The 27,327-nt window shown below is 41.9% G+C and overlaps 1 protein-coding gene across 1 annotated transcript in view; it reads left to right on the top strand.

The window, feature by feature from the left end:
- The first annotated feature begins 18,316 nt into the window (after positions 1 to 18,316).
- The window catches only part of pitpnc1a (phosphatidylinositol transfer protein cytoplasmic 1a), a 53,037-nt gene continuing 44,026 nt past the window's right edge, over positions 18,317 to 27,327 (top strand). Inside the window, exon 1 of the mRNA XM_085352367.1 lies at positions 18,317 to 18,364. Within this exon, the coding sequence (XP_085208493.1) occupies positions 18,317 to 18,364 (48 nt within the window). The remainder of the gene's footprint in view (positions 18,365 to 27,327) is intronic.

The raw sequence follows: 27,327 nt of genomic DNA, 5'->3' as shown, positions 1-27,327 counted from the left end.
TACAGCATGGGATACATACATGTGTGTGCTACATACACATGTGGATATCATATGGAGCAGCAAACTGCACCACAAGGATTCTCCACAATTTCCAAAATTTATGACATAATTACTTTGCACCCTTCAGCTACTTCATCATCAGTCTCCTCGGACTAATGAACTGGTTTCAGTGCTCTGCAGAGGACCGGTTTGGGTATTCATTGTGTTTAATGTCTGATTTACACAAAGCATAGAGTTGTTCAGTCAGCATCCTCAGACTGAGCTAATCAGATTGACTTCCTATAGGTTTACACCTAATAAGAAAATGAGATTGTGATAATGTAGTATTACAGCACCTAAGTTCACACTTTTAATAAACATCCTAATAAATCTTCTCAGGAGACTATTATTAAACCCCAGCAGGCTGTTACATTTAAACAAATAACCATGTTTGTCTTTTTGTTAATTTTAAAGATTCTGAACACTTTTCACCAGTAAACACTGAACAGGTGAGCATGCACGATAATCATGCAACTGCTTGATAACTACATGCAACTGCTAACTCTAAAGACATTGTTTCGCTGTCTGACTGTACATGAAGGAAAAAATATTAGGCTCTTTGAATGAAGTGAACAACTGCATTTCTTAAAGATACTGCTGGATGTCAGCGGCACCCTTCAGCCTCCTGGTAGATGCACATATTGTCATGGTCCTGGGCCATGTGGGCCCAGTATTCTTAGTTTTCATGTATTTTTGTATTTTGTTCTTTATTTAGGCCATGCTTCCTGGGTTGATCTGTTACGTTGTTCCTTATGTGTTTTCCCGTTGTGACTCTCACCCCCTGTGTGCCCCTCTGTGTATCTGAGCCCTCGTCTCTCCTTATGTTTTATTCCATGTTTCCCCAGCCCGTTATGTCTGTGTTTTCCCCGTGCTCTCTCTCCTCCTGTCTGAACCTCTGTGCACTTCCTGTTTACTTTGTGACTCTCACGCCTGTACATGTCATGTTCAGTTCACCCCGCCCTGTCTCGTTATGATTATCAGCGTCACCTGTGTTCCCCGTGTGTTCAAACTTTCCTCGTTTACCCTCTGTGTATTTCTGTCTGCGTCTCCCTCTGTTCGGCGTCGCGTTCTCCCTCATGCCGTGTGTGGTTCTCCCCGTGTCTTCCGGTATATGTTACTTTAGCTTTTCCCAGTTTAGTGTAGTTTTGCATTGCTTTTGTATCATCGTTATTGTTTATCACCTGTCAGCAATAAAGCTGCATTTTGAGTTTATCCCCCGTGTCTGTGAGTTTGCAATTTGGGTCCTCATCCTGCCTGCCACACGGCCGAATCATGACACATATGGTATAAATTTGAAAATCCAATGTAACTCCTTATCACATTCACAAGGTTTTCAGAAAACTTGACCTCTGACATTGACCTTAAAGTTGAGGTCAGTGAGTCTCATCATCTTGGCAGTTAAGAAAAGAACCAGCTCCAGCCACAACTCTCCTCTCCAGACGTCTCTACCTTTGCAATCTTCTAGTTGCTTCATACTTTCTTACTTGTGTTTTTCTTTGAGTATTCCCAAATGTGTTCACTCCCTGGAAGAAGCCCCTTCACTGAGTCCTCGCTGGACCATCAGCCCTTAGTGTCAGTCTGGGTGAGTCACAGTAAATTTCCACAGCCTCTGCCCTCCTCCTCTGGGTGGCGCCCTCGTGGCTCCTCCTGGGGCTCCCATCTGATGGCAATCAAGGCAGCAGTATTCAAGACTGGCGCTCTCAACCACCTTTTGACAGAACATCAGCTAGCCCATGTTAGTGTGTGGTCTTACATCAGCCTTGCTATTCATAGTGTTTGTACTCACCTTGTTCTCCTGTCTCCTAGTCGTTTCACAGAAGTCATTTTTCAAACCTCGCTATAGCCTTGCTTACCTGGACGCTGGTCTTCTTCATACTGCTGCTGCCAGTAAAATCCTCTCAGTTTCTGCCACTATCACCTGCCTCCCGCGCTTCAGCTTGGAATCCTGGACTCACCCAGACCTCAGTCGCTCACTTTCCCCTCCTGATTTTCTCCTGTGAACAAGTAAGGTGTAGTGGTGAATTTCTGTCCCAAGCTTTGAAAAAAGAATTCTTCCCCTTCTTAATGTGAGCTGTCCAGATTTATTTCTGACTCGTACATACAAACAACCGATGTCACGGTCAAAAAAAACTATTTGCTGCTACAGCTCACATTTCCATTGCTGTGCTGGCTCCTTCTAACATGTTACCACCCATGCGCTGTAATGTTTTCTTACTCGACACAAATTAAACACACAGCATATATTCTCTAACAACATAGTATACAAAATCAAACATGTACCATAATACCTGAAACAGTATCAGAAATATTTCTCTATAGATTGGCTTTAACCTGAGGCATCAAAGCTAATTAACTGGACAAACTGTCCACTGTGTTTCTAGACCCACTTGGCTCTCCTGTCCTTCTATTACAGTGCCCTTGACCCATCTCTGCATCCCCCGTCATGTTCCAGCACCCAGCCATCATAGTGTCCCCTCACAGTTGATGTTATTTGCAATCTTCCCTTAACTGAGTCTCTCAGTTAACATTTAGAGTTTTTGCTCAGTTCATAGCCTTAGCTCTGTTCACCTTGTGCATCACTCCATTGTTAAATAAAGTTCTTTATTCATCACTTTCTTGGCTCTCGGGTTGAATCTCCATTTGAGTCAATCTCTCGTCTCAGGGCGCTCAGCCTTGCCACTCAGAAACAATCATAATTTAAACTAATTTAAAACAAATCAAGCTGTCTATGTCTGCATTGCGCTATTAGAGTCCTAAGAACTATGGCCCATCAGTAGGTGTTGTTAATAAAGTATCCAACCATTCATCTTGGGAGCAGCAGTCTAAGCAGAAAAGTCCAGGCCTCCCTCTCCCAACTCTTCCGAGGTAGAACACCGAGGTATTCCCATGCCAGTTTGGAGATATAATCTCTGAAGCTTGTCCTGGGTATCCCTGGAGCTTCCTCCTGGTAAAACACTGCAACTACAGCAGGATGGAGTATTCTTTCTCAGGTATCGGGAGCACAGCAGTACCATTTGTGTCCCTGACTGTGTTACTGTAAAAATGTTTATGGTAAAACGGATTCATGGTACTTGAAAGACATTTGACAGATACTACAAACACGTAAGCAGCGCGGAAATATCTGTCACCAACTACATCAATACATATTTCCAGTAATGGTGTAAAGTTACCTGATTTTTACATTATTGTAAGCCAGACATAACCAGTAGTTATACAGTGTATCCCAATATTTTAGCCTAAAATTATTGATTACAGGGAACTCAGTTTAAATTTTTTTGATGCTTTTAAGTGTGTGTTTTTGGTCATGTGCACTAATTAAAAGATCTGAGTTTTGCATTTTGAGAGCAGGTGACCTGCAGGTTAGGGGGCTACACAGAATCTCACTGCTTTCAGGACTACTGGGACCTTAATCTGCAGTTTTAATAGTGTATTCATAATCTTCTGTGTTAACTAAAGGCAGCATGTGTTTACCTCTGAACATGGAACATTTTCCATCCATCTTTTTTGAGCAGTTAACTGCACAGCTCTGAGTCATCTCTGCTTTGGAGCTTGGCTCTGTTTTATGCCATGAAGAATGGTGCTTTCTGCCTCCTGGTTGCCTCTGTGAAGATGCTGAAACTTGTCTATGTGACACTGATTTTTCACCCAAACTAAGCCAAGCACACTGCATCCAACTAAAGAAAGCACCGAGACTATCAGAAATAAAGAAACACGTCATGTAAAACTAGCCAAACTCTTGCAACCTTAGTAAATGTCTTTGTTTCTGTGTGGAAGTGTGACAGCACTATTATTCACTTACGGTGACAAATCATGACAAAATGTAAGGTTTAGGACCTCTGAATGTGTGATACCATCTCTTTTCATTTTTGATGACCTGTAATGTGTTCTCAGCAAGAGAAGAAAAGATGAAAAGCCGAACAGCCCACAGAGAAATTTCCCACCGAGCAGTAGGAGGATCAAAGATGTCACAGTTTTAGGCTGAACCAAAATCTTTCATGTTCATACTGACTGTTCTGAAAAGCAGCTCCGTTTTGGACTTCACACGGATTAAATAGTGCCCTGCAAGAAAGACAAAAAAAACCCACTATTAAGACAAATGAAACCATAGATACCACCCACCACCGCCACCCCACCTCCATTCCCCGACCCCTCCCCTGTGTCTTCACCTGGATGTAATGCAGTCATTAAGCTGCCTGGCTCGCCCATCTAGCACCGGTGTTTTCCTTCCAAGACGGATGGCTCCAATAAACCCCTTATTAATTTTGGCTTCGGCACAGCCTACACCACCGAACAAGCTGAGAAACAAGCTCCTTTTTCCACAGTAACAGCGGACTGGCGGGGCTGAGTGGATAGGAAAGTGACAGTAAAGGCCAGATAATGATGTTAAGCGGCAAGAGGCAAGGAAGCCAGGTCTCTTAGCAACTGTTTCTCCTCTCTGCCGACGCTCTGATATCATCGGGAATAAACAGTTTGGTGTGTGTGTGTGTGTGTGTGTGTGTGTGTGTGTGTGTGTGTGTGTGTGTGTGTGTGTGTGTGTGTGTCTGCTTAATTGTAGCAGGTGTCATCAGTTTGACACTACAAACAGCTTAGCATAATGTCATATTATTTTCCTTTAAAATCCAATTAGAGGTGATAGATAGTTTTGTAGCTGTCCTATGGCAGCAGAGCCCAAAACATCATGTGCTCTCTGTGTGTTTGTGTTTTAACTTTCTTCAAAGTGTGTGGGGGGCGTATATAAAGAATTAATCTGGAGAAGACATAAAGAGACTTCACATCAGAATCAGAATCGTGTTTATCGGCCAAGTATATGTGCAGACACATACAGGGAATTTGGTTCCGGTAGATGGTGGCTCTCAAGCACAGCAATGTAAATCACACACACACACACACACACACACACACACACACACACACACACACACACACACACACACACGTGTGTCTATATATACACATTACACATACATACACAAAGCTGTGTAAACCAACTATAAATAACGAATATAAACTTATATACATAAAATACAGAAATGAATGAGGTGGAATGAATACTACAAAATGTACATAAGGTGCAGCTGCAGTCTGGCAGTGGGAGCAGTGTGACAGGTCAACTGTTAAGAAGGGAGATGGCGAGGGGAAAGAAACTGTCATGGTCCTGGGTCATTTTGACCCAGCGTTTTGTGTTTTGTGATTATTTTCCTCTGTTCTAGCTATTCTGTGTCCTCCCCCCTTGTGTCCGGTTCGGGTCTAGATTTCCTGTCTTGTTCTGAAAGTCTGTGTCTGTTGTCATTGTGTTCAGCTTGTCTCCTCCGGTCCTCATGTGTATTAGGTTCAGCTGTTCTTCCCTCTTGTGTGTGATTACCTGATTACCTTGTGTGCGTGTATATTTAGTGGGTGTCGGTCTGTGTTCTTTGTCGGCTCGTCTGCGTTCTATGGTGTTCCTGTCTCTGCGTCTCTCTGCCCCGCACCCCTTTTGTATGGTCCCAGGTTTGTCACTTAGTTTCTCCCAGTTTAGGTTTCCGTTTGTAATTACTCATGCTTCATTGCCTGTTTTTGCCACTACCACCCTGTAAATAAACGTCACTCGTATCATCAGTTTGCTGCATTTTGGGTCCTCCTTTTCCTCCACTCCACATGGCTCTCCGCCAGCCGTGACAGAAACTGTTCCTGTGTCGGGTGGTCCTGGTCTGCAGGCTTCTGTACCGTCTGCCAGAAGGCAGCAGATCAAAAAGTCTGTGTGCAGGGTGTGAGGGGTCTGTGATGATTTTCCCTGCCCGTTTCCTGGTTCTTGAGAGGTATAGATCCTGGATGGAGGGCAGGGGGGTGCCGATGATCCCTTCTGCTGCCCGTACAGTCCGCTGCAGTCTGCTCCTGTCCTGTTTAGTGGCTGCTCCATACCAGACTGTGATGGAGGAGCACAGGACAGACTCAATGACCGCAGTGTAGAACTGGATCAGCAGCTCCTGTGGAAGACTGTACTTCCCCAGTTGTCTCAGGAAGTACATCCTCTGCTGGGTCTTTTTGAGGATGGAGTTGATGTTGGTCTCCCACTTCAGGTCCTGGGAGTTGGTTGTACCCAGGAACTTGAAGGTCTTCACAGTTGACACAGGGCTGTCTGATATGGTGAGGGGGAGCAGAGTTGAGGGATGTCTCCTGAAGTCCACTGTCATCTCTACAGTCTTAAGAGTGTTCAGCTCCAGATTGTGCTGACTGCACCAGAGTACCAGCCACTCAACTTCCTGCCGGTATGCAGACTCATCACCATCTTGAATGAGGCCAATGACAGTGGTGTCATCTGCAAACTTTAGGAGTTTGACAGCCGAGTTCTTGGAGGTGCAGTCGTTAATGTAGAGGGAGAACAGTAGTGGTGAGAGGACACATCCTTGAGGGGCACCAATACTGAGGGACGGGGTTTCAGAGGTGATCTCCCCCAGCCTCACTTGTTGCTTTCTGTCTGACAGGAAGCTGGTGATCCACTGACAGGTAGCTGGTGACATGCTGAGCTGGGAGAGTTTGGAGGAAAGAAGTTCAGGCACAATGGTGTTAAAAGCCGAACTAAAGTCCACAAACAGGACCCTGGCATAAGTTCCCGGGCGGTCAAGGTGTTGCAGGATGTAATGCAGCCCCATGTTCACTGCATCATCCACCGACCTGTTTGCCCGGTAGGCAAACTGCAGAGGGTCCAGCTGGTGGCCTGTAATGTCTTTCAGATGGGCTAACACCAGTCGTTCGAAGGATTTCATGACCACAGACGTCAAGGCGACAGGTCTGTAGTCATTCAGTCCTGTGATGGTGGGTTTCTTGGGAACAGGGATGATGGTGGAGCGTTTGAAGCAGGAGGGAACTTCACACAGCTCCAGGGATCTGTTGAAGTAAAACTTTGCAACTTTAATACTGTATGAATCGTCAGCCAACTGTTAAATGAGAAGTATTATGCTCATTCTGAGCACTCTAGTAAAATAGCTTTGTTTGAGTCGATGTTCAAAATAATCCATAGCCTACTTAGCCTGTGCTTGTCTTATGTCGCAGCTTAGTTCAATCAAAATAATCAGTTTTACCCTCCCTCCCTTTAAGACAACCATTGAATTAAACTAACTTGGTTCTGATTGGCTTTCCCTCACAAACACAAGGATGTGACAGCGGGTGGGTGGGGACTCTGTGCTAACATTCACACCTGTGTCGTTGAGATGTCTGCTCCTGCTGACATCATACAGATCCAAAAGCAGAAAACAAGAATTGAATGAAGCCTGATGTTTTGGCTCACCGTAGTTAATTTTAATATTTTTATTAAGGTTATTTAATTACAAATTAAATCAATGCAGGAAAACAACAATCATGTCAGAGACATTGTAAGAGAGCGATCGAACACTCCTGAACTGAAATCTAGCAGACTATTCCAGAGAGCCTACATGGTTGTAGGCATATGACTATCAAGAGAAAAAAAGAGTTTTCATACTTATTTTCATGCAGATTAACAGTGAAAAAATATCGAGAAACATTTGAACATGTCGGCTGGGTTGTGAGACTTGCTTCTAGAAGCACTTTGACCATATTCACCAGCACCAGTGAAAACAGGCACCTTCGTAAAATTCCACTGTATTCCACACCATGAAGTGTGGTAGCAAGTAACAACAGTAACAAGTAAACGATCATCACCAAGCTAACCAATACTTTGCAAATATGTATGCAAATTTGTTATATTGCAATCTCATTCAGTTAAATTGTGATTTTAGTTGTTCTGTAGCTACTTTTACCTTTGTTGACATTTGTTGGTGATTCCTGAAAGGCAACAAGAGCTCAGTTCACCATTTTGTCTTTTCACCAAGCAATTGTTGCCTCAGTTGCACATGTGCGAGGTTTCATTTTCTCTATATGTGCTTTCAGGAGGGGTGTGAGAGCTGCACTGTGTATGCTGGCATGTTTTGGTACTGTCTGAGTGTGTACCAATGCGTTTGCACTCATTGACGCCAACATGCGAAAGAGCACGTGCAAGCGCGTTGCACCCTCTTGTGTTCAGGCATGACAACTTCAGTTTTGCTTCTTTGCAACCTACACAGAGGTTGCAAAGTTTTTGTGTTTAATGATTCCTGTTTGCCTCAGCACTATCTGTTTTATTGAGCTTAAAGTAGCTTCAAGTATCCTTAATTCAGGCTGTTTGGTTATTGTTTGTTTACTGTCTTGGGAAAAAGCTAATAATTAGGTTTAATGATTTCATCATTTAATATGAGTCCTAAAGGGAGGTAGAGTAATCCTCCAGTTCTGAACTTCTTGTTCTGCTGAGGTACATTCAGTGTTTGTGTTCTCCCTGTGGCTACTGGCGTTTTCTGTGGGTGTGTCTTCTTCTTCCCACAAATCGCTACCAAAAAGGGAGTATAGCTACCAGATATCATTTAAGCTATTCCACAACATACTTATGCCATTGCACAATGATAATAAATTTCAAAGAGATCACCCAAAGTAATTAATTTTACAAAGCAGTTAGTATATGTTCATTTTTATTCCCCAGCTTCGGTGGTTTTCATATTCTCTTAGAGGTAACCCACAGTGACTATCTTGAAGCATTTAGGCATTAAAAATTCATAATAAGCACGGAGACTTCGGAGCTCTCCCTGTGTGTGTATAACAAACGGGGGTGGAGTGTAATTGAGAATGTGTACTGTGCTTAGAGAGAGGGCAGTGGGCTTTTTTGACCAGATTGTTTAACACAATCCTACAGAGTGAGAGGATGCCTGAGGATTGGAGAAGAAGTGTACTTGTGCCAATTTTCAGGCACAAATGTAATGTGGAGAGCTGTAGTAACTACAGAGGGATACGTTTGATGAGGCATACCATGAAGGTATGGGAAAGAGCTGCTAAAGCTAAGTTAGGACAGGAAGAGAGGTGACAAAAAGCAATATGGCTTCATGTCAAAAGAGAGAACTATAGATGCAATGTCTGTTTGTGAGTCCAGAGAAAACATGTGATAGGGTCCCAAGAGAGGAACTGTGGCAGTGTGTGAGGAAGTTTGCAGACATTCTGATCTGTAGTGAGAGTAGGGAGCGGGTGAAAAAGAGTCTAGAGAGGTGGAGGTATAAAAGTCCGCAGCAAGGTAGAATACACTATGTATTAATGAGAGGGAGACCGGTGGAATCATAAAGTTGTAAGATGCAGAGTTAGTGAAGGTGGACAAGTCCAAACCATCCAAAGCAACAGACAGTGCACAAGAGGTGAAGAATAGAGTGCTGGCAGGGTGGAGTGGGTAGAGATGAGGGTCAGGGGTAATTTGTGACAGAAGGATAGCAGCAAGAGTGAAAGGGAAGGTTTACGAGATTGTAGGGAAATCTGCTGTGATGGTTTGGAGACAGCCACTCTGACAAAGAGACAGGAAGCAGAGCTGAAGGTGTTAAGATTTTTGTTGGGAATGACCAGGATACGAGTACATCTGAGGGGCAGGTAAGGCTGAGCAGTTTGGATACAAAATGAGAAAGACATGACTGAGATGGTTTGAACATGTGCAGAGGAGGGACAGTGGAGTGAAGGGATGCTGTGTGAGGAGCTGGCAGGCAGGAGAAAACAAGGAAGAACTGATACTGATAACTGAAGATACTGATGAGTCACTGTAGCGACCCCTAAAGGGATCAGCTGAAAGTTTTACTTAACAGATTCATTTGATGTGTTTAATTACAACGTTTGCTATTAATCTGTTTGCACACAAAGCATATAAGGAGCTTATAAAATATGTATCCGAAATCTGGATGAAAATATAAACATAATGCATATTAATACGTAAGTAGGAGAAAATATCTCTAGGAACATTCTCCTGCATTGGGTACAATTTCTTTTAATGCTTTAATTAAAGTTTCAGTGATTTTCCTTATGTACTTTTACTTAAATATTTTACTAATCAATATTTTCACTGGTACTTTCACTTAAAGGATCTGCATACTTCTTTCCAGCATGCTGTATCTGATCTGTTCTACAGTTTAAAATAAAATCAGATAAGATAAGATAAGATAAGATAAAACTTTATTAATCCCTCGGGTGGGTTCCTCTGGGAAATTCGGTTTCCAAAAAAGCACAGCAGCGACACAAGTTACAGTTACAGAATATTATATATATATACACATATATAAATACAGAGACATATATAAATAAAATATACAAAGGGGATAAATAGAATAAATAGGAATAAAAAAATAAAAAATAAAAATACATGTGAAATTGCACATTTTGAGTATGGAAGTCTATTGCACCGTTGACTATTAACAAAAGTATTGCACAAAACGTAATTGCACAGTGAAGTGAAGAGGCACTACAGCTTGCTTGTTCCTCCCTCCTTTGTCCTCCTGTTTCCTCTCCCCTCCAGAGAGGAGTTAAACAGTCTGATGGCGTGTGGGACAAAGGAATTTTTAAGTCTGTTAGTTCTTGTCTTTGGGAGAAGCAACCTGTCACTGAACAGACTCCTCTGGTTGTTTATGGCCGTGTGCAGAGGATGCCCAGCATTGTTCATAATGTCCATCATTTTTTTTAGTGTCCTTTTCTCTGCCACTGTCACCAGAGTGTCCAGCTTCATGCCGACCACAGAGCTAGCCTTCCTGATCAGTTCTTCCAGCCTGGATGAGTCCTTCTTTGCTGTGCTGCTCCCCCAGCACACCACAGCATAGAAAAGTACTCCAGCAACCACTGACTGGTAAAACATCCTCAGGAGCTTCCTGCAGATGTTAAAAGACCTCAGCCTCCTGAGGAAGTACAGTCGGCTTTGGGCTTTTTTATACAGGTGCTCTGTGTTGCATGACCAGTCCAGTTTGTTGTCCACCCACAGCCCGAGGTACTTGTACTTGTTGACCACCTCCACCTCCTCCCCCTCTATCTGAACCAAATCATAATTGTTATGTACTGTTTAATATGCAAAATACTCCAAGAGTCAGGAATAGTTCTTTTTAATGACATTATAACATGTTACCGGTAGGTTTTATCATTTGTAGTAGTTACAGTTTTTCTCAGTCGCTTTGGTGCGTTTCTCAGAACACCATTAACATTTGCACAGCAGTTAGTGCATTTCCCAAAACAATTAGTGCAAACTGCAAAACCTAGTGGATAGCCTGCAAAAGCACGTCACATGCACAGAATTGATTATCCATACCTCAAAAGCAAGTATCCATGTCAATGAAACTGTCAGTGCCATCAAAATGAAAAGTCTTGACACCATCTTTATGAACAAGATAGTCAAATGGCATTGTCATGTTTCCACTATGACAGTTTATAATTTCAGTGTTTCCCATTGCAAAAACAATTGGTGACACCTGAAAATGCTGACGACAGCACTATGGCCTACCTGTACAGCCATCTGAAATGTGCAGTAAAGTCACTGTAGATGTTATGGGAGTCTTGGGAGTAACTGAGACACTGAATACGTACGTTTCACATTTCCATTGTGTAGAAGTGTTTGTAAGCACACATGGGTATTCACAGACGCGGACTAAAGCTTTCTTGGCTGCTACCTCAAAGCACACTGTGCGCTGTCTATCTTGCGTGCTGCACAATATCGTTTATTATTTAGTAAATATTGATATCTATGGCTAGCTAGTTTATTGTGATGGTGCTTTGTTTTCTCTATTATTATGTTGCTCTTTGTTGTTTGCTGTCTCCTCTGTTTGTTTTTTTTGTTTTTTTGTTTTTTTCTCCATACAGGTGACCCAGGAGTTCTTTTTTTTTTTTCTCTCTCTCTCTTCCCCCCCCTTCTCACCGTCTCTTCTCCCCTTTGGTTTTCTTTCTTTCTCTCCCCCTCTTTCTCTCATTCATTCCCCCTGTCCTATTTACAGTTTTTCTCAGTCGCTTTGGTGCATTTCTCACAACAGAATTGAACTCTCCACCACTACTAAGGCACTTCTCAAAACAATTAGTGCAAACTGCAAAACATGGTGGATAACTTGCAAAAGTGAGTCACTCCATCAAAAAGAAAAGTCAGGTGTCCAAAATAAGTTGTCAATGCATCAACAACAAATCCCTTGAGCAAAACAGACAATACATTCATCAAAAGCAAGTACTGATACCAAACAAAGTGTCAGGGCTGTCACAATTACAAGTCATTAGACCAGCACCTTTGGTCACAAAATCACATGGTCTGAACATGTTCCCATTGTGACGGATGTCTTTGTAGGTGCTTCCCAATGACATGTCAAGTCCGGACCGCATGCATGGCATGTTGAAAACCATAAATTGTAAAGGACAATCAAGACACTCCATATGCACTCTTGATAATATTTAATTGAAACTGTTCACAGCATTGTGCAAACTGGGGAAATACAGTAAATCAAACATTTTACAGCAAACAAACTCACCTAGACAGTAAACCTCACTGCAGTAGTTACGACTCAAAAAAAACAAACTGAAAAACAGACACTGCTGCATATCAATCATTGATATCTAGACGCTCCCGTCTGTCTGCCCACATATTTGCATCAACATCACAGCGTATGTCAGCTCTATCGATGCATCGGGGAAAGTATCTTCTGGAGTGTCGAATCCACCCTCTGCAGGACTCTGCTGTGATGTCATCACAAGCTGCATCCATAGCTGCTAGCAGGGTCATTTGGGTATGTGGATGCCTGTCATATACCTTCCACCTCCAGGAAGAGAAAAACTCCTCAATTGGATTCAGGAATGGACTGTAAGGAGGAAGAAACTCCATAAGCATCCTGTCGTGTGCTGCAAACCACTGCCTGACTACAGCAGAGTGATGGAAGCTTACATTATCCCAAACCACTACATACATTGTCCGATTGTCACCAGGATCATCCCTTCCATTTTGTGGGATCAGGTCCCTATGAAGAGCATCCAGAAAAGCCAACAGGTGTTGTGAATTGTATGCACCAATACGAGGAATATGGGTGTGAACACCATTCTCTGAGATTGCGGCACACATTGTAATATTCCCTCCTCGTTGGCCTGGGACATCAATGGTGGCTCTTTCACCAATGTGATTCCGTCCACGCCGTCTGCCTTTTGCGAGATTGAATCCCGCTTCGTCAAGATATACAAACATGTGCAGGGGTTCCCTGGCCTCCAACTCCAGGATATGCTTTACAAAGGATGAGAATCAGACAGGTCTGTAATGGTGCATTTGGCAGAACAGATTGTACAGTTGGAATTGTACATAGGATTACAGTAACATGCATAAATGTAGGTTGAGTACATGGCCTAAACTGTTACAGTGAACAGAGGTACATATGCGAACATGTGTTACCTGTACATACTGGTGACGGAGCTCCTTCACTCGATCACTGTTCCGTTCAAATGGCACTCTGTACAATTGCTTCATGGACATTTCATTCCGTCTGAGGACTCTGTCTATGGTGGAAATTGATATTGACTGAATATTTCCGAAGATGGTGTCATCGTTTACGACAGTTTCTTGTATTTCTCTCAGTTTCAAAGCGTTGTTTGCAGCCACCATTGCACAAATTCTTTCCTCTTGCTGCGGAGTCATAAGTCGACCTCTTCCACCTCCTCTAGGTTGTCTGGCAGTCCTTTTTGAGATGCAGATGGGAAAACACACACATGTAAGCGCAAACATGCTTACAGTGATTGTCACAGGACTATCATTCAAAACTCCTTTCTTTACAGCATTACTGTATTGTACCACAGCACACTATGCCACACCTGGGCCAAGTCTGCGCTTCAGTTACAGTACGTCTATGTGTAAGGATCTGTAAGGTCATGTCCTAATGCAAGTCTCCTGTATGACTATGAAAGTGCAGAGCAAATTAGTTTGTGCTGCATACTGTAACTAGATTACGGTGTGCTCACCTGTTTTCCCGACGAAATGTCTGGATGATAGAACTTACAGTAGTTCTCCCAACATTTGGCTGCACCCTTCGACCAGCCTCGGCCATTGTGAGGCCATGGTTTATCACATGATCCACAAGTGTTGCCCTGATTTCGTCAGGAACGTGTCTATGTGGTTGGCCTCTTCTCACCCGGTTTTGTCCTCGTCCTCCACCGATCCTCACTCCTCTTCCACGAGGCTGACGTTCCATGTTCTGCTGTTTTGTAGATTCAGTATGCACCTCATGCCAATCCTGTCTGTTGGTTTACATTGCAGTATATATGTACTTGTGGAGTGGGGGATGCTGTGCCGCGGTTCACCTGTGACTGGGTAGGAGAGGCTTTTCATTGGTTGCAAGTAGGAGTGACACACACCAATTTTCATTAGTGTGAGATAAGGTTCACCTGAGACATGTAGTTTATGGAGATTTTCATGGGAACTCCTCCAAAATAGGGTTTTCAAAATGGGTGTATGAATCGTTTGACAAGCTGTTCAGCAATTTTGAGTGCACTGACACAAGCAATGCAATGAAGACTATTAGTTGTAAGGACAATGACTATTCAGCCGGTACAAGTATGAATAATTGTGACATTCATGATGAAAGAAAGGAGATAGTGATGAATAGGAAGTCAAACGTGACCATTCTTTAGATATTTGTACTCACTCAACTGCTTCATGTCCAAAGGCATTTGCCTTTGGACGCAGTGAACGTGAAACCGCCACAGGGTTGTGCCAAAACGACTACATGTTGTGGTGGTTGAACTAACTGTTGTGCAATGTTTAATTCTGTTGTGAGAAATGCACCAAAGCGACTGAGAAAAACTGTATTAAAAAAAAAAAAAAAAAAAAAAATGACAAAGGATGAACTGAAGCTCTGCCATCACGTAATGTCGCATACTGCTGTTTCTGATGTCATTAAAAAAAAAAAAAAAAAAAAAAAAAAAAAAGAAGTGTTTGTAATCCTACAGAATTGTGCAAAAGAAAAATATGCTACAGTCACTTGTGCACTGTAGAATACATGTAAACATAAAATCACCCATTTGGTAGAGCTGTGCACTAATGTGAACAATAAACAGCACATGTAACAGTACAGTAAATCATTCTGGCACATCCAGACGTTCCTGTCTGTCTGGCCACATATTTTCATCTACATCACAACAGATGTTATCCCTCGCAATGCAGCGAGGAAAGTATCTCCTGGAGTGGCGAATCCATCCTCTGCAGGACCCTGCTGTGATGTCGTCACATGCTGCATCCATGGCTGCTAGCAGGGCCATTTGCTCATGTGGATTTCATTTTTCTTGAGTACTCTGTCAATTGTTGAAATTGGAACAGATTCAATATTGCCAAATACCGTGTAATTCTCTATGACAGCGCTTTGTATTTCTCTCAGCTTTATTGCATTGTTTGCAATGACCATTGCACAAATGGCTTCTTCTTGCTGTGGGGTAAAAAGGGGCCCTCTTCCGCCTCCGCGAGGTTGTCTTACAATCCTATGTGGTGCAGAGTGAACTTTTTGTGAAATTGCAAATACAGTATAGTAACATGTGATGTGTCTGAGATGGCACAGTACAGTACAGTGTATTACTGTTTGCATACCTGTTTTCCCTACGAAATGTTTGAATGATTGAACTGACAGTAGTTCTTCCAATATTGGGTTGCACCCTTCAACCAGCCTCCTCCATGGTGAGGCCGTGATTGACAACATGGTCCACAATTGTAGCCCTTATTTCATTAGGAATCCGCCTATATCTGCCTCTTCTCCCTCTTCCCCTTCCCCTTCCTCCCTGCATCCTCACCCCTCTTTCACGGTGCTGACCTTCCATTTTGTGTCACAGAAGTGTAGAAATGGTACACACTAGCCCCTGCGCAGTTTATATATGCTTGCCAATTGGGGATTCACAGGATTCATCCATAATTGACAGTGAACAAGTTGTTTGTCATTGGTTACAACTAAACTTTCACACGCCTCCTCATGAGTGACAGCTGTAATTCACCCGAGATCAATTGTTCAATTTCGGAGACATTTCCAGGAACAATGATACAGAAAGGTATAGGATTTGCTTGACAGATGGCCAATATTTGGCATGTGATAACTAGTTCAACAATTTTGTGTGTGATGACTCAAGCAATGGATGTATGACTAATAGTTTTATTGGGAACGACTATTCAGCATCCATAGGTATGATTACTTTTGACTGACATGACATAAGCAAATGGAAATGTCAGAAAGCAGCAGGGAAATGTATGGAAGCAACTGATTCATGTCCAAAATCATTTGCAGTTTGTTCAGAGAGAGGAGAAATTGCTACTATGATGTGCACAAATGACTGAGTGTTGTGGAGGTTGAACTAATAGTTATGAGAATTTCAATTCTGATCTGAGAAACGCACCAAAGCGACTGAGAAAAACTGTAAATATTGTATCACAACTGAAATGAAGATCTCTACTGACATCTATCGTGAAAAGAATGGTACTGCATGTAGACCTCTGCTTCTCTTTTTACATTTTGAAACGTCAAATATAACTTTAAATAAATTATTTTGGTTAATAAAAATTAGAGAATGAGTAACTTGGATATGCAGGTGCTCTGTTGTGAGCATGATGACCTTAAACCACAGACACGTTGGCCAGAAAACAGTACAGGAAACTCTGAGTTTGTTCAGCATGGTGGGTGTGCTCTGCATGAAACAGCCACGATTAATGGATCTGCGATTCACATGTTATCAGGTAAATTTACTGTGCTTTGTCACACATTTCTAAGTATGCAAGGATGTAGAGGATAAGAGTGACAGATACCAATTAAATAAAAGTTTTCTCCCATAAAGAATGTGACCTTTGACCTCCTGGAAAGAACCTGCAAATCACACAGACCAGACTTCATCTAAATCAGCTTGGGGAAGTACAGAAGTGCAGATGTGAATTCTTCACTGACATTTAAAGTTCTTACTGCTGTGGCAATATTAGAAAACGAGAAGTGTCTTACTCTTAATGTCTTAGGGAAATATGTTTCAGGTTAGCCCCTGGACTTGTTTGGCTTATGAGAAAGACTTGTGAAAGAATATAAAGTTTCCACAATCTGGTAGCAAGTTGTGTGTCACTGATGACCTCTAACTGTTTAATAAAAAAATATAGTAATTGATTAATTACCATCAACAAAGTAAATACTGAAACCGTTCAGTCAAAAATGCCCTGCTGAGAGACGCTTAAGGACAGTGGAAATAATTTAAATCTGTTTTTAAAGTCATAATTTCAAAGTCTGATGACTTTGTGGGAAAAAATAAAGATTTGTAACCTGGCTAAATTTCAGAACCCTGGTCAGCTCCAACTCAGACCAAGGTCAGCTCCACAACGGGCTGAGAAACAGAACAGGGTGGAATGGCCTGGATGCTGTATATGGGCTTGCATGACCTCCCATGTGCCACTTGAGCCAAATATATTTTTACTGATAATAAAAAAAAAAAAAAAAATAAAGGGGGGTCAGAATCAGTAATCTGCACAATTATGAAACGTAGTTATGCAATGCAGTTAACATGGTTTTCTGTAACGTCCTATCTGAACTGTGTGTGTGTCTTTTTGAATGGTTTTTAATGCGCTTCGATTTTCTATTTCCGTGTAGGCTATCATTGTATTTACTGTGATTGGAAATCTTTGAGATCGAGCGCTTAGCACGCGCAGATTCTGCGGGGTACAAATGTGTAAAAAAATAAAACAGAAATCACGCAGAACTTCCGCTCATTAGAAAAAATAATAAACAAATCTCCAACATTGTTTGAGTCGGACTCGAGAAGTGGTTCAAGCTGCTCCTAACTATGACAGATTTCCACTGCGGTGTGTATTATTGCGCAGTGAAGCGGCCGCTGTGCGGTTGTTTTGCAGCGATGCTTTTACGCTGAAGGTCAGGTCCGGTTGCATTTCCTGTTGGCTGGCTCTCTAGTGCTTGACACAGCTTTTCTGTGCACGGCCGCGCATCCCTGGACGGAACAGTAAGGAGAAAACTCAAAGGGCGTGGAGACACACTGGTAGAGAGCGGCTCAGTGGACGTTATTTACACGTGAAGAGTCACGGAGAGACCAAAAAGTCTCGGTTATTCTTCGGGACTCGAGCGGACACACAGCCCCCTTGAAGCTGTGGTTGAAAGGGGCGACTTGTTTTGAAGTTTGTTTTGAATTTCAGACTTTTGACACTGTTACCCAGTCGCACAAACTAGTCGTCGGAGTAGTTTAGGAAAGTGACAGCTGCTGATCACAGTGGGATCGTCTCGTGTACTGGAAGGACCTCTAGTACACCTCGTGTCTGTGGAGACTCACGTAGGCACAGCGGAGCGTTCCAGGAGGTCTTCTTGATGCACAAGTGAGAAAAGCATTGAGTGTTTTTTCTGAACCTCAGCTGCAGTCAGAGAATACTTTCATCAGGAGAGAACCCCACAGAGGAAAGTTCGATCATCATCATCGTCACTGTGCTTGGACTATGTTGATGAAGGAGTACCGCATCTGCATGCCTCTCACAGTGGAGGAGGTAGGGGAAGTTTTATTGATTTTTGCGAGCCGCAGACTTGCAGATCAGCAAGTTTTGCCTGCTTTGCTTTGCTGCACTTGTTCTATTGCAAAAGCGATCGCCGCAGTATTTTAGGGAAGTTCACAATATTTTGCACCAAAGCCTCATACAAGCAAGAGCTGGAGTCGGGCAGCCACCGCGGGGTGGAGCTGCTGTTTGTCTCTCCTTCCACTCAGCTTGTTTGCGTCCAGCAGCAGCAGAGGGAGTCGTGTGATTAATCTTGGTAGTGAATCATGTCTCTGTTTTGCTTGTGCTCTGTGAGTATGTGTAGCTACAGATTGCTTTCTGCGTCTTCCCCTCCTGGAGCCACCGGGCAGGGTGATTGTATTATATTATAATGAAACTAGAATGTGCTTCTTCTTTTTTTCTTCTTCTTTGTTTGCATGCAATCTCCCTAATGCGCAAGTTCACACCTGTGCAGCTGCTGCATGTGTGGTCAAACAGAAATGATGTATTGCACACAGTGATCACGTTAGATACCTTTGCTAACCAGGTCCCCCAGTCTTCATGCTTATAATCGATCACACAGCAGAGTGGTTTTGTGAAATCCTCGTTCCCTTACTTTCCTGCTGTTTGGGCTGATTGTCTTCAAATGATTCAATCCATACACACCTGAAACGGCACAATAGATGTTCCACCTGAAGACTTTTATTGAGTTTGACAGTGTGCAGTTAATCATGTGGTGTTGCGTAGTTCTAAATACCTGGGTTGCCACACAGGTTCACAATGTAGAGTTGGCCACATTAAATTGTAGTTTAGTCAGCCTTGCTGTTTGTGAAGACTTGATTCATCGCATCAGTCAGGCGAAGCCCATTGTTGTGAGGATGAAATTGGAGTCATCTGTACATGCCTTTAATCAGAAAGCCAGCTTTAACAGCCCCTCCTGAGGTCTATTTATGTTTCTTGCCAAAGCGCTGCTTTATCACATCGTATCCTGAGGCTGATTGGTTCTTCTGCTTTGCATCGCTCCAGTGGTGATAAAAGAGCCACAGTTGTCCTCAGTGGCAGACTAAAGGCTATCACATCTTTTGTTGTAATGATAATAACGTGGCCCGGCCTAATCCATCGATCTGAGAGTGACTTGGTAAATGAGCACGTGAAATCTATTCTTTTGAACACCTAAGATACATAAATCACGCACTCATCTTCACACACACACAACTCTTTATATGAGCTCTACACAGCCCGGACAATCATTTTAAATCAGTTCTGTTTCACAGTCGTTGTTTTTTTTTAAAGGCAAACATAAAATGAAAGGCAATAAGGTTATTGTTCTTCGAGTACTCAGTGCAGCAGCAGTCAGATTTGAAGCACTGTCTTTCAGTGGAGTCACCCGGAGTGGTGCAAACTGCCTAACATACTGTTAGCTGTTCCTGTAAAAACTGGATGTATAATAAAAACACATCTTCACCTCCCAGAGTCAGTACACTGCCTTTTTTTCTCATAGATTCGTGATGAGGAGCGGTTCATGTAGGGCCGTGCTGTGCTGATATATTGAATGCATTTCTCACAAGAGGCATCGCATCACTCACGATTCACAGTCTCCTCAAATGGCACTGCAGCGTGAGGGCAACAGGTTTCTCTTCACATCAATATGACAAGGACTTGAAGAGCTAAAGAATGTTTTATCACCAACAGACATCAACAGGCTTCTTCTGGGGAGTCTCACCTCCAAATAGCAATGAAGTTGAACCACTGCAGTGAAAACATAATTGTGCCACCACATACATATTGTTTAAGGTTCTTCACAGATCTTTGAGTGTTTAAACCTTGAAAGGAAGAAAACCCACTTACACTTGTTGTGGAATCTTATTTTGAAATGTGCTATCAACAGTCAGATTAGATGAGTTTCAGTTCAAATGGTGTTTTGGGTTTCTCTTGCAATTGTAAGAGTTATACATAATGTTTATACAGTCATATTATGAGAGTATAATCTTCAGTTACAGGATATGAAGTCATGTCAAAAAAGGAAGGTACACATTTACTGCCTCTGTAGAAATTAAGAGGACAAATAGCAGCCATTCATCATCACCAAGTTTGAGCACTGCCATAAAAGCTAACATTTTACGCCCTCACGATTTGGTTGAAGAGTGTTTCTCCCTTTAACTTTAAATTTTTATTTATATATTTAAGACAAGCTTTACGGGGATATTCGGTGTATGTGCACAAGGCAATCACAAAGTACTGGTGTCTCAACACAGACAGAAACACAGACACACTGGACCCACTACAGTTCGCTTACCGTCCAAATCGTTCCACAGACGATGCCATCTCTCATCTCCTCCACACATCACTCACTCACTTGGACACTAGAAGGGGGAATTATGTTAAAATGCTCTTCATAGACTACAGCTCTGCATTTAACACCATAATTCCCTCCACACTCACCACCAAGCTGGAGCATCTGGGACTCAGCTCATCTATGTGTCAGTGGATCTCCAACTTCCTAACTGGCAGACCACAGGCAGTAAGGATGGGCGGACATGTCTCAGCCTCCACCACTCTCAGCACTGGAGCCCCCCAGGGGTGTGTTCTGAGCCCCCTGCTGTACTCTTTGTACACATATGACTGTGTGGCCACTACCAGCTCCACCACCATCATCAAGTTTGCTGACGACACCGTCGTGGTGGGCCTGATCTCTGATAACAACGAGACGGCCTACCTGAAGGAGATTAGGAATCTGGAGAACTGGTGCCAGAGGAACAACCTCCTTCTAAACGTCAGTAAGACAAAGGAGCTGATAGTGGACTTCAGCACTAAGCAGGAGAGGAACTACCAGACCCCCGTCATCAACGAGTGCCCAGTGGAGAGAGTGGACAGCTTCAAATACCTCGGAGTTCACATCACGCAGGACCTGTCATGGTCCTGTCACATCAACACCGTGGTGAAAAAGGCCCGACAGCGTCTCTACCACCTCAGACGCTTGAGAGACTTCCAACTGCCCTCCAAGGTGCTCAGGAACTTTTACTCGTGCACCATAGAGAGCATCCTGGCGGGAAACATCTTAACCTGGTTCGGGAACAGCACCATGCAGGACAGACGAGCTCTACAGAGGGTTGTGCGGTCAGCTGAGCGCACCATCCGCTCCGAGCTCCCTGACCTGCACTCAATCTACAGCAGGCGGTGCTGGACTAAGGCCAGGAAGATCGTGAAGGACCTCAGCCATCCCAACAACAGACTGTTCTCTCTGCTGAGGTCAGGAAAGCGATTCCGCTCCCTGAAGACCAACACAGAGAGACTGAGGAGGAGCTTCTTCCCGCAGGCGATACGGTCTCTCAATCACACCACCACACAGTACTGACCCACACATACAGTTCTTACACACACACTGGACTTTCTGGACTTTGGTTTTGCACACATTGTTTTTTTGCACAACACTGGTCACTATATTCTTCATTTCCGGTTAATACTTGTACAGCTGCTGTTATTGTGTATATATTTATTTATATTTAGATTTCTTCATACATTCTTATATAGTTCTATATTGTGTATTTTGTTGTACAGTTATTTTATTTTCAACTTTAATTTATATATTTATCTTTATCTTATTCTTCCCAGTTAAATTTACCCTTCATTCTAATTTGTGTTGTACAGTTATTTCATTTTTAACCTTAATTTATATTCTATTCCTTCCTAGTTAAATTTACCCTTTTTAATTTTTCATATTTATTTCCTATCTTATTCATAGCCTTTTCCTTTTTTGTTTTCTTTAGGTCACGAGCAGTTGTCCAAGCATTTCACTACATATCGTACTGTGTATGACTGTGTACGTGACAAATAAAATTTGAATTTGAATTTGAATTTGAATTTGAAAATCAGCTCCACCTAGATTTTACCATGTGTGCTTCACATTGACCCAACTCTTCGACCATTTTGGGGACAAGTCAAAATTTCAAGGTCCACATGGCCTTTATGTATATGGGTGATAAAGTATTAATGATTAATTATTTGAATAAATAAACTTTTGATTTTCCATATTTTAGTTGCATTTTACTTGAAAAGTATTGCTTCGTGTTTATTAAGCCAAATAAATAACTTTTGTGAGTGCATACACCAAACATCGCTCCATCGTCTTGCAGCTGTCAGTGCAAGATCAGGCTCTGTGGGAGTTTAAGTGTGTTTGTTTGTGTACCTTCATACGGAGCTGCCCCACGCCGCATCTAGGCCCAGGCCCAAGATCTTGTTTACGTCCTCAGAGTGGAAGCTCTGCGTTCTGATAAACGAGACGCCCGTTTCACCCCTTGTTCCCTGAGGGACTCGCCGCTTAGCCAGAAAGTGACCTGGTACACAAACGCCAGATGGAGAGAAACATGTTCACTCGGACAGTCTGCCAAGAGAGAGTGTGTGTGTTGAGAAGGAGATTGATTGCTTTCGGTAATTATCTAAGTGTACGTCTAAGTATTATCTAAGTGCTTTGTTTGTTATTTTATTTGTTTTTGTTGCTGTGGATCAAACGGGTTAAACAGCTTTAGTGGTGTAGAGCATCAGATTTGAGGAAAATGATAATCAAAGGTTGACGCTCCATTCTGAATCACATTTTACACCATCACACAAAGGACAAATGCAATCAGCATAAACAATTTTAAGATACCAATACAAGAACAACAGCAGCAGCCATATTTGCTTACTTCTACATGTAGTTTCTCACCTTTGGTGTTGTATAAAGGGGCCCATGCTTAATACTGAATCAGTGTGCACCGCATACATCAGCCACTGCAAGAGTGAAAAGAACAAAATGCCTCCAGGCTTTCAGTCTTGGAGGCTCTTCTGTGCAGCTGCTTCACCTTCGAAGATTTTTACACTCAGTATGGCCGAAAGCTTCAGCCTAATTTCAACATGCAGCACATATCGATTCAAATACCGCGTGCTTTAAAAATTCCACAGAACATCCCCTCTGATTATCAAGCAGTCTCTTGTGCAGTCAGATAACCGTCCCAGCTTTCAGTCAGATAAAGTTCAAGTGGCTTGTCAGTTTTCTCTTTTGTCCTGACGCATCTCTGTGAGAGGGTTGAATAAGCAGGATAATTGGTGAAGTCACCAGTTTGACTCAAATGTTTATCTCCAGATATTCTTTTAATGCACCATCTGGTCAATGAGTCCATCTTTTAACTCACTAATGCTTTTTTTGTATGAGTGAAAAAAATGTCTCATGTACTCTGTTTCTAGTTTCTAGTTTGTTTGACTTTTTTATGGTTGTTTGCTTCCAAAAACCGTCGATTCTTTGTAAGTTGATTGCTGCTGTGATCAGTCAGCTCTTTACCTGCTTTATGGCTGTTTATTTATCTGCACACCATTTCATCTAATGGTCCCGCTGGGGGTCTCATTAAAATCCTCGTGGCATGTTTGAATTTGTGCTCTTTCACTTTGGCTCAAATTGCTGCTACTCCGTTAAAGCATTTCTTCCAAAGTCTGCTTTTTTTTTTGGTTTACTTGTTTGTTGCTCCGTAGTGCATTATTTGGAGGTCTTGCAACATTAGCATTATAGGGATTTCAGTTAATTCCCCCATGCTGCCAGGGCTAATCTTCTGGGTGAGGAGAAAAATTAAGGCTAAATACCCTAAATGTCTTCTGGCTAAATAATAATGTTGCTGCACTGCGTTTGTGTATTTTGTGATCTGGGTATTTGGAGGATTCAGATTTGTATGCACTTGATTAGTGCACCAAAGACGAGTCCCCGCAGAGATGGTGTACAGCAGAGTGTGCGCTGGAAGTGATCAAGTCAAATCAAATCAAATCACTTTTTATTGTCACATCTAGGGCTGAACGATATATCGCATTTGCGATAATATCGCGACATGATCAAGTGCAATTTTCTAACCGCAAAGGCTGCGATTATACTGCGATTATATTATACAATTCATGGGCTGCATCCTCCTGAGGCCGCATTTGTAGACCGATTACGTCACAGCGACGCGCCGAAGGCTGTCCAAATTACTACCATATCCCAGAATTCATAGCGCGGCCCAGCCAAACTCCAGTTTCCAGCAATGGCGGCCGCTACTAAGTTTTAAAATTACTCATACTAATCTTTCTGGGTCACAAAATAAACTTTTAACATATTTTCAGGCGAGAAAGTAGTTGTGTAAACATCAAATATCTGCTCGGTTTATCAAGATATCCCATATTTGCAAAAGTGCTTCGACGTTTTCAGAGGCGTCTGCTACCCACCAGCTCGACAGCTAGCCGGGAGCTCGAGGGTTACTGATGCGGCCGAGAACGGCACAACTCCCGGCACATCATTTTCAGATCACCGCGGAGTTTCGCTGCTCGGGTTAAACGTAATATATAAGTCACTTAGACAACCTAAAAATGTTATTGTTGGGCTTTTTTCAGTGTTTTGTTTGTTCGTGAGTAAATCGGTTTGGCTGAGATTAAAGTTATTAGATTAGATAAAATAAAACTTTATTAATCCCCCGGGTGGGTTCCTCCTTGGTTTTCACACAGCTGACTAAACGTCAAACAGAAAACTTATTAAACAGAAGTATGAGACAGTCGAGAATTTACACCAGTGTCTGGTTATATTTTAGATAGCAAGAAGCAGACGGCCGAGTTTATTAAACTCCACCGAGACAGCGGTGACGCTAATCAGAAGGCTAGACCGTCCAATTTCACGCCTTTAAACTTTAAAGGCGTGTTTGTGTGTGTGTTTATACAATTGCTATTATGTTTGCACTTTATGTGTAATGTTACTGACTGCAGAGATCAGTAAGATGTGTGTATTTTTTATTTATTAGTTTTATTTATTTAATATTATTTTTTAATTGAATGACTGTCTAGTAGTTCACAGATGTCGAAAAACTGAGTGTGGTAAAGCCACTGATTTTTTTTTATGTATATTTCTGCAATCTGCACATTGTACTGACTTTCATTTTAATGTTTACACCAGGGTTCCTTGTCAGCACTTTATGCTCAGATGTTTGTAAGCTAAAAATAAACTATTGTGTATGTTCAAATATACTGTTGTGATTGAAGAAGTTAAATAAAAATGTCAGTCATCAATTCATGCATCACCTCATGTCATCATAACAGAGGTCTGTCTTCCAGGAAAGAACAGTTTAAAATTAATGTAATATAGTATTGGCCATACTATATGATGTATTGCTTGTCTTTGTTTAATAATACAGAAGACAAATACCTTAAAAAATAATCGCATATCGCATCGCAATCGCAATATTGGGGCAAAAAATCGCAATTAGATTATTTTCCATAATCGTTCAGCCCTAGTCACATCACATGTGCAGGTACATTGGTACAGCACATGCGAGTGAAATTCTTGTGTGCGAGCTTCACAAGCAACAGAGTTGTGCAAAATACAATAACATAAACAGGCAAAATATACGAATGGGTAAATCTGAAACTAATAAATATATGTACAATATATAATAGTATATGCAAAAAAAAAAAAGTGATGTATAAAGTGCTGTGATTATGCGCTCACTGGCCACTTCATTAGGTATACCTCACTAGTGCTGGTTTGGACCCTCGTTTACCTTCAGAGCTGCCTTAATTCTTTGTGTCATCGATTCAGCTTGGAGATGGAAACATTGCTCAGAGCTTTTGGTCTATATCAACAGTTGGTGTAGATTTGTTGACCACACATCCATGATGTGAATCTCCTCTTCCACCACATACCATCTGCTGACCATTTGAGTACAGTCGTCACTTTTTCATACCTAAATGTATTCAGCTACTGCCATGTAACTGTCTGATAAGATAAACAGGTGCACGGTGGACTCCATACTCCACTGAAGAATCTCTTCTGTGAGAGTCATGCATTTTCGAAGGTAAAGGAGAAATTGACTAAAGATGGCAGGCGGCAAACATTAGAGTTTCAACTCCTGATTATTTTCTCAATGAATCCATTTGTATCACATTTTTCCAAGGCTGAAACCAATATTCTCAAATGTTGTGCTTTCCCTGACCCTGAGTCAAACCTGAAGGTGCCTGGTGTTGGTCTATGTGTGCTCTGTTGTGAATAGAAATATGGGACTGACTGCATGTTGATATACAGCAAAATGTATTTACATGTTAACCATCCATTGTTTTAGAAAATAGTGTACTGTTACACTCATCAGTCAGATACTGAGTTAATGCATAACTGTATAGTGAAAATGTTTCTTATGCATGATATTGTTCTACCAACTCTACACCCATATAGTAAAAAAAGATTTAATAACTTTCGGTAGCACTTCATAATAATGTCACACTATGAAGCATCAGAATTTATAAATACTGATATGTATGTCCATCTGTTCCTGTTACACCATGTACAGTTGTCATTGCGAGTACAACATTGCTGGTAATGATCATAATCAAAGTCATAATCCTATATCTGTATTTATAAATGGCATACTAAAGAGGATTATTGCTATATAAATGATGACTTAGAGCTTGTTTATAATAATGCTTAATATAGATTTCCCTAAGGTACAGTTATACATTTACTCATATAATCTCTAAATACATTAAACAATTTTTGCGAGTCCTCTTCGGTGCAGAGTTCCTGCTGTAGTATATATACATTTTAATCTCCTGTTAATCTCCTGCCAGGCGATGGGATAGCATCATAACATATCATATATATCATAATATTTTCATTTTCATGTTTTGGGATATAAATTAAACTTTATTGTCATGAGGTGAAAAAGATATGCTGCTCTCTTAGGGTCTTATAGGCGACTACATGTTAAAAATTGGTTCTTTTATCCTGTTGGTAGGTGGTTGCTGGGCAACATGATGTTTTCAGAATATCTGACATGGATGGGAACCTTCAGGGGCCTAAGATGTACCTGTGTGCCAAGTTAGGTTGTTCAGCTCCTGATTGTGGACAGATAGAAAGAGATTTGGTGTATTATAATAAGATGTTTATTACACATAAATGGTGTTTTCAGCTGCCTGCACCTGCCTGGCCACTGAGACTCTAA

The sequence above is a fragment of the Diplotaxodon limnothrissa genome, linkage group LG4 (assembly GCF_057381915.1).
Source record: "Diplotaxodon limnothrissa isolate DT_005_m linkage group LG4, D_limnothrissa_male_GT1.1, whole genome shotgun sequence".
Taxonomy (NCBI): domain Eukaryota; kingdom Metazoa; phylum Chordata; class Actinopteri; order Cichliformes; family Cichlidae; genus Diplotaxodon; species Diplotaxodon limnothrissa.
Note: the sequence above shows the minus strand (reverse complement) of the source record. Positions and strands in the feature narration are given on the sequence as shown.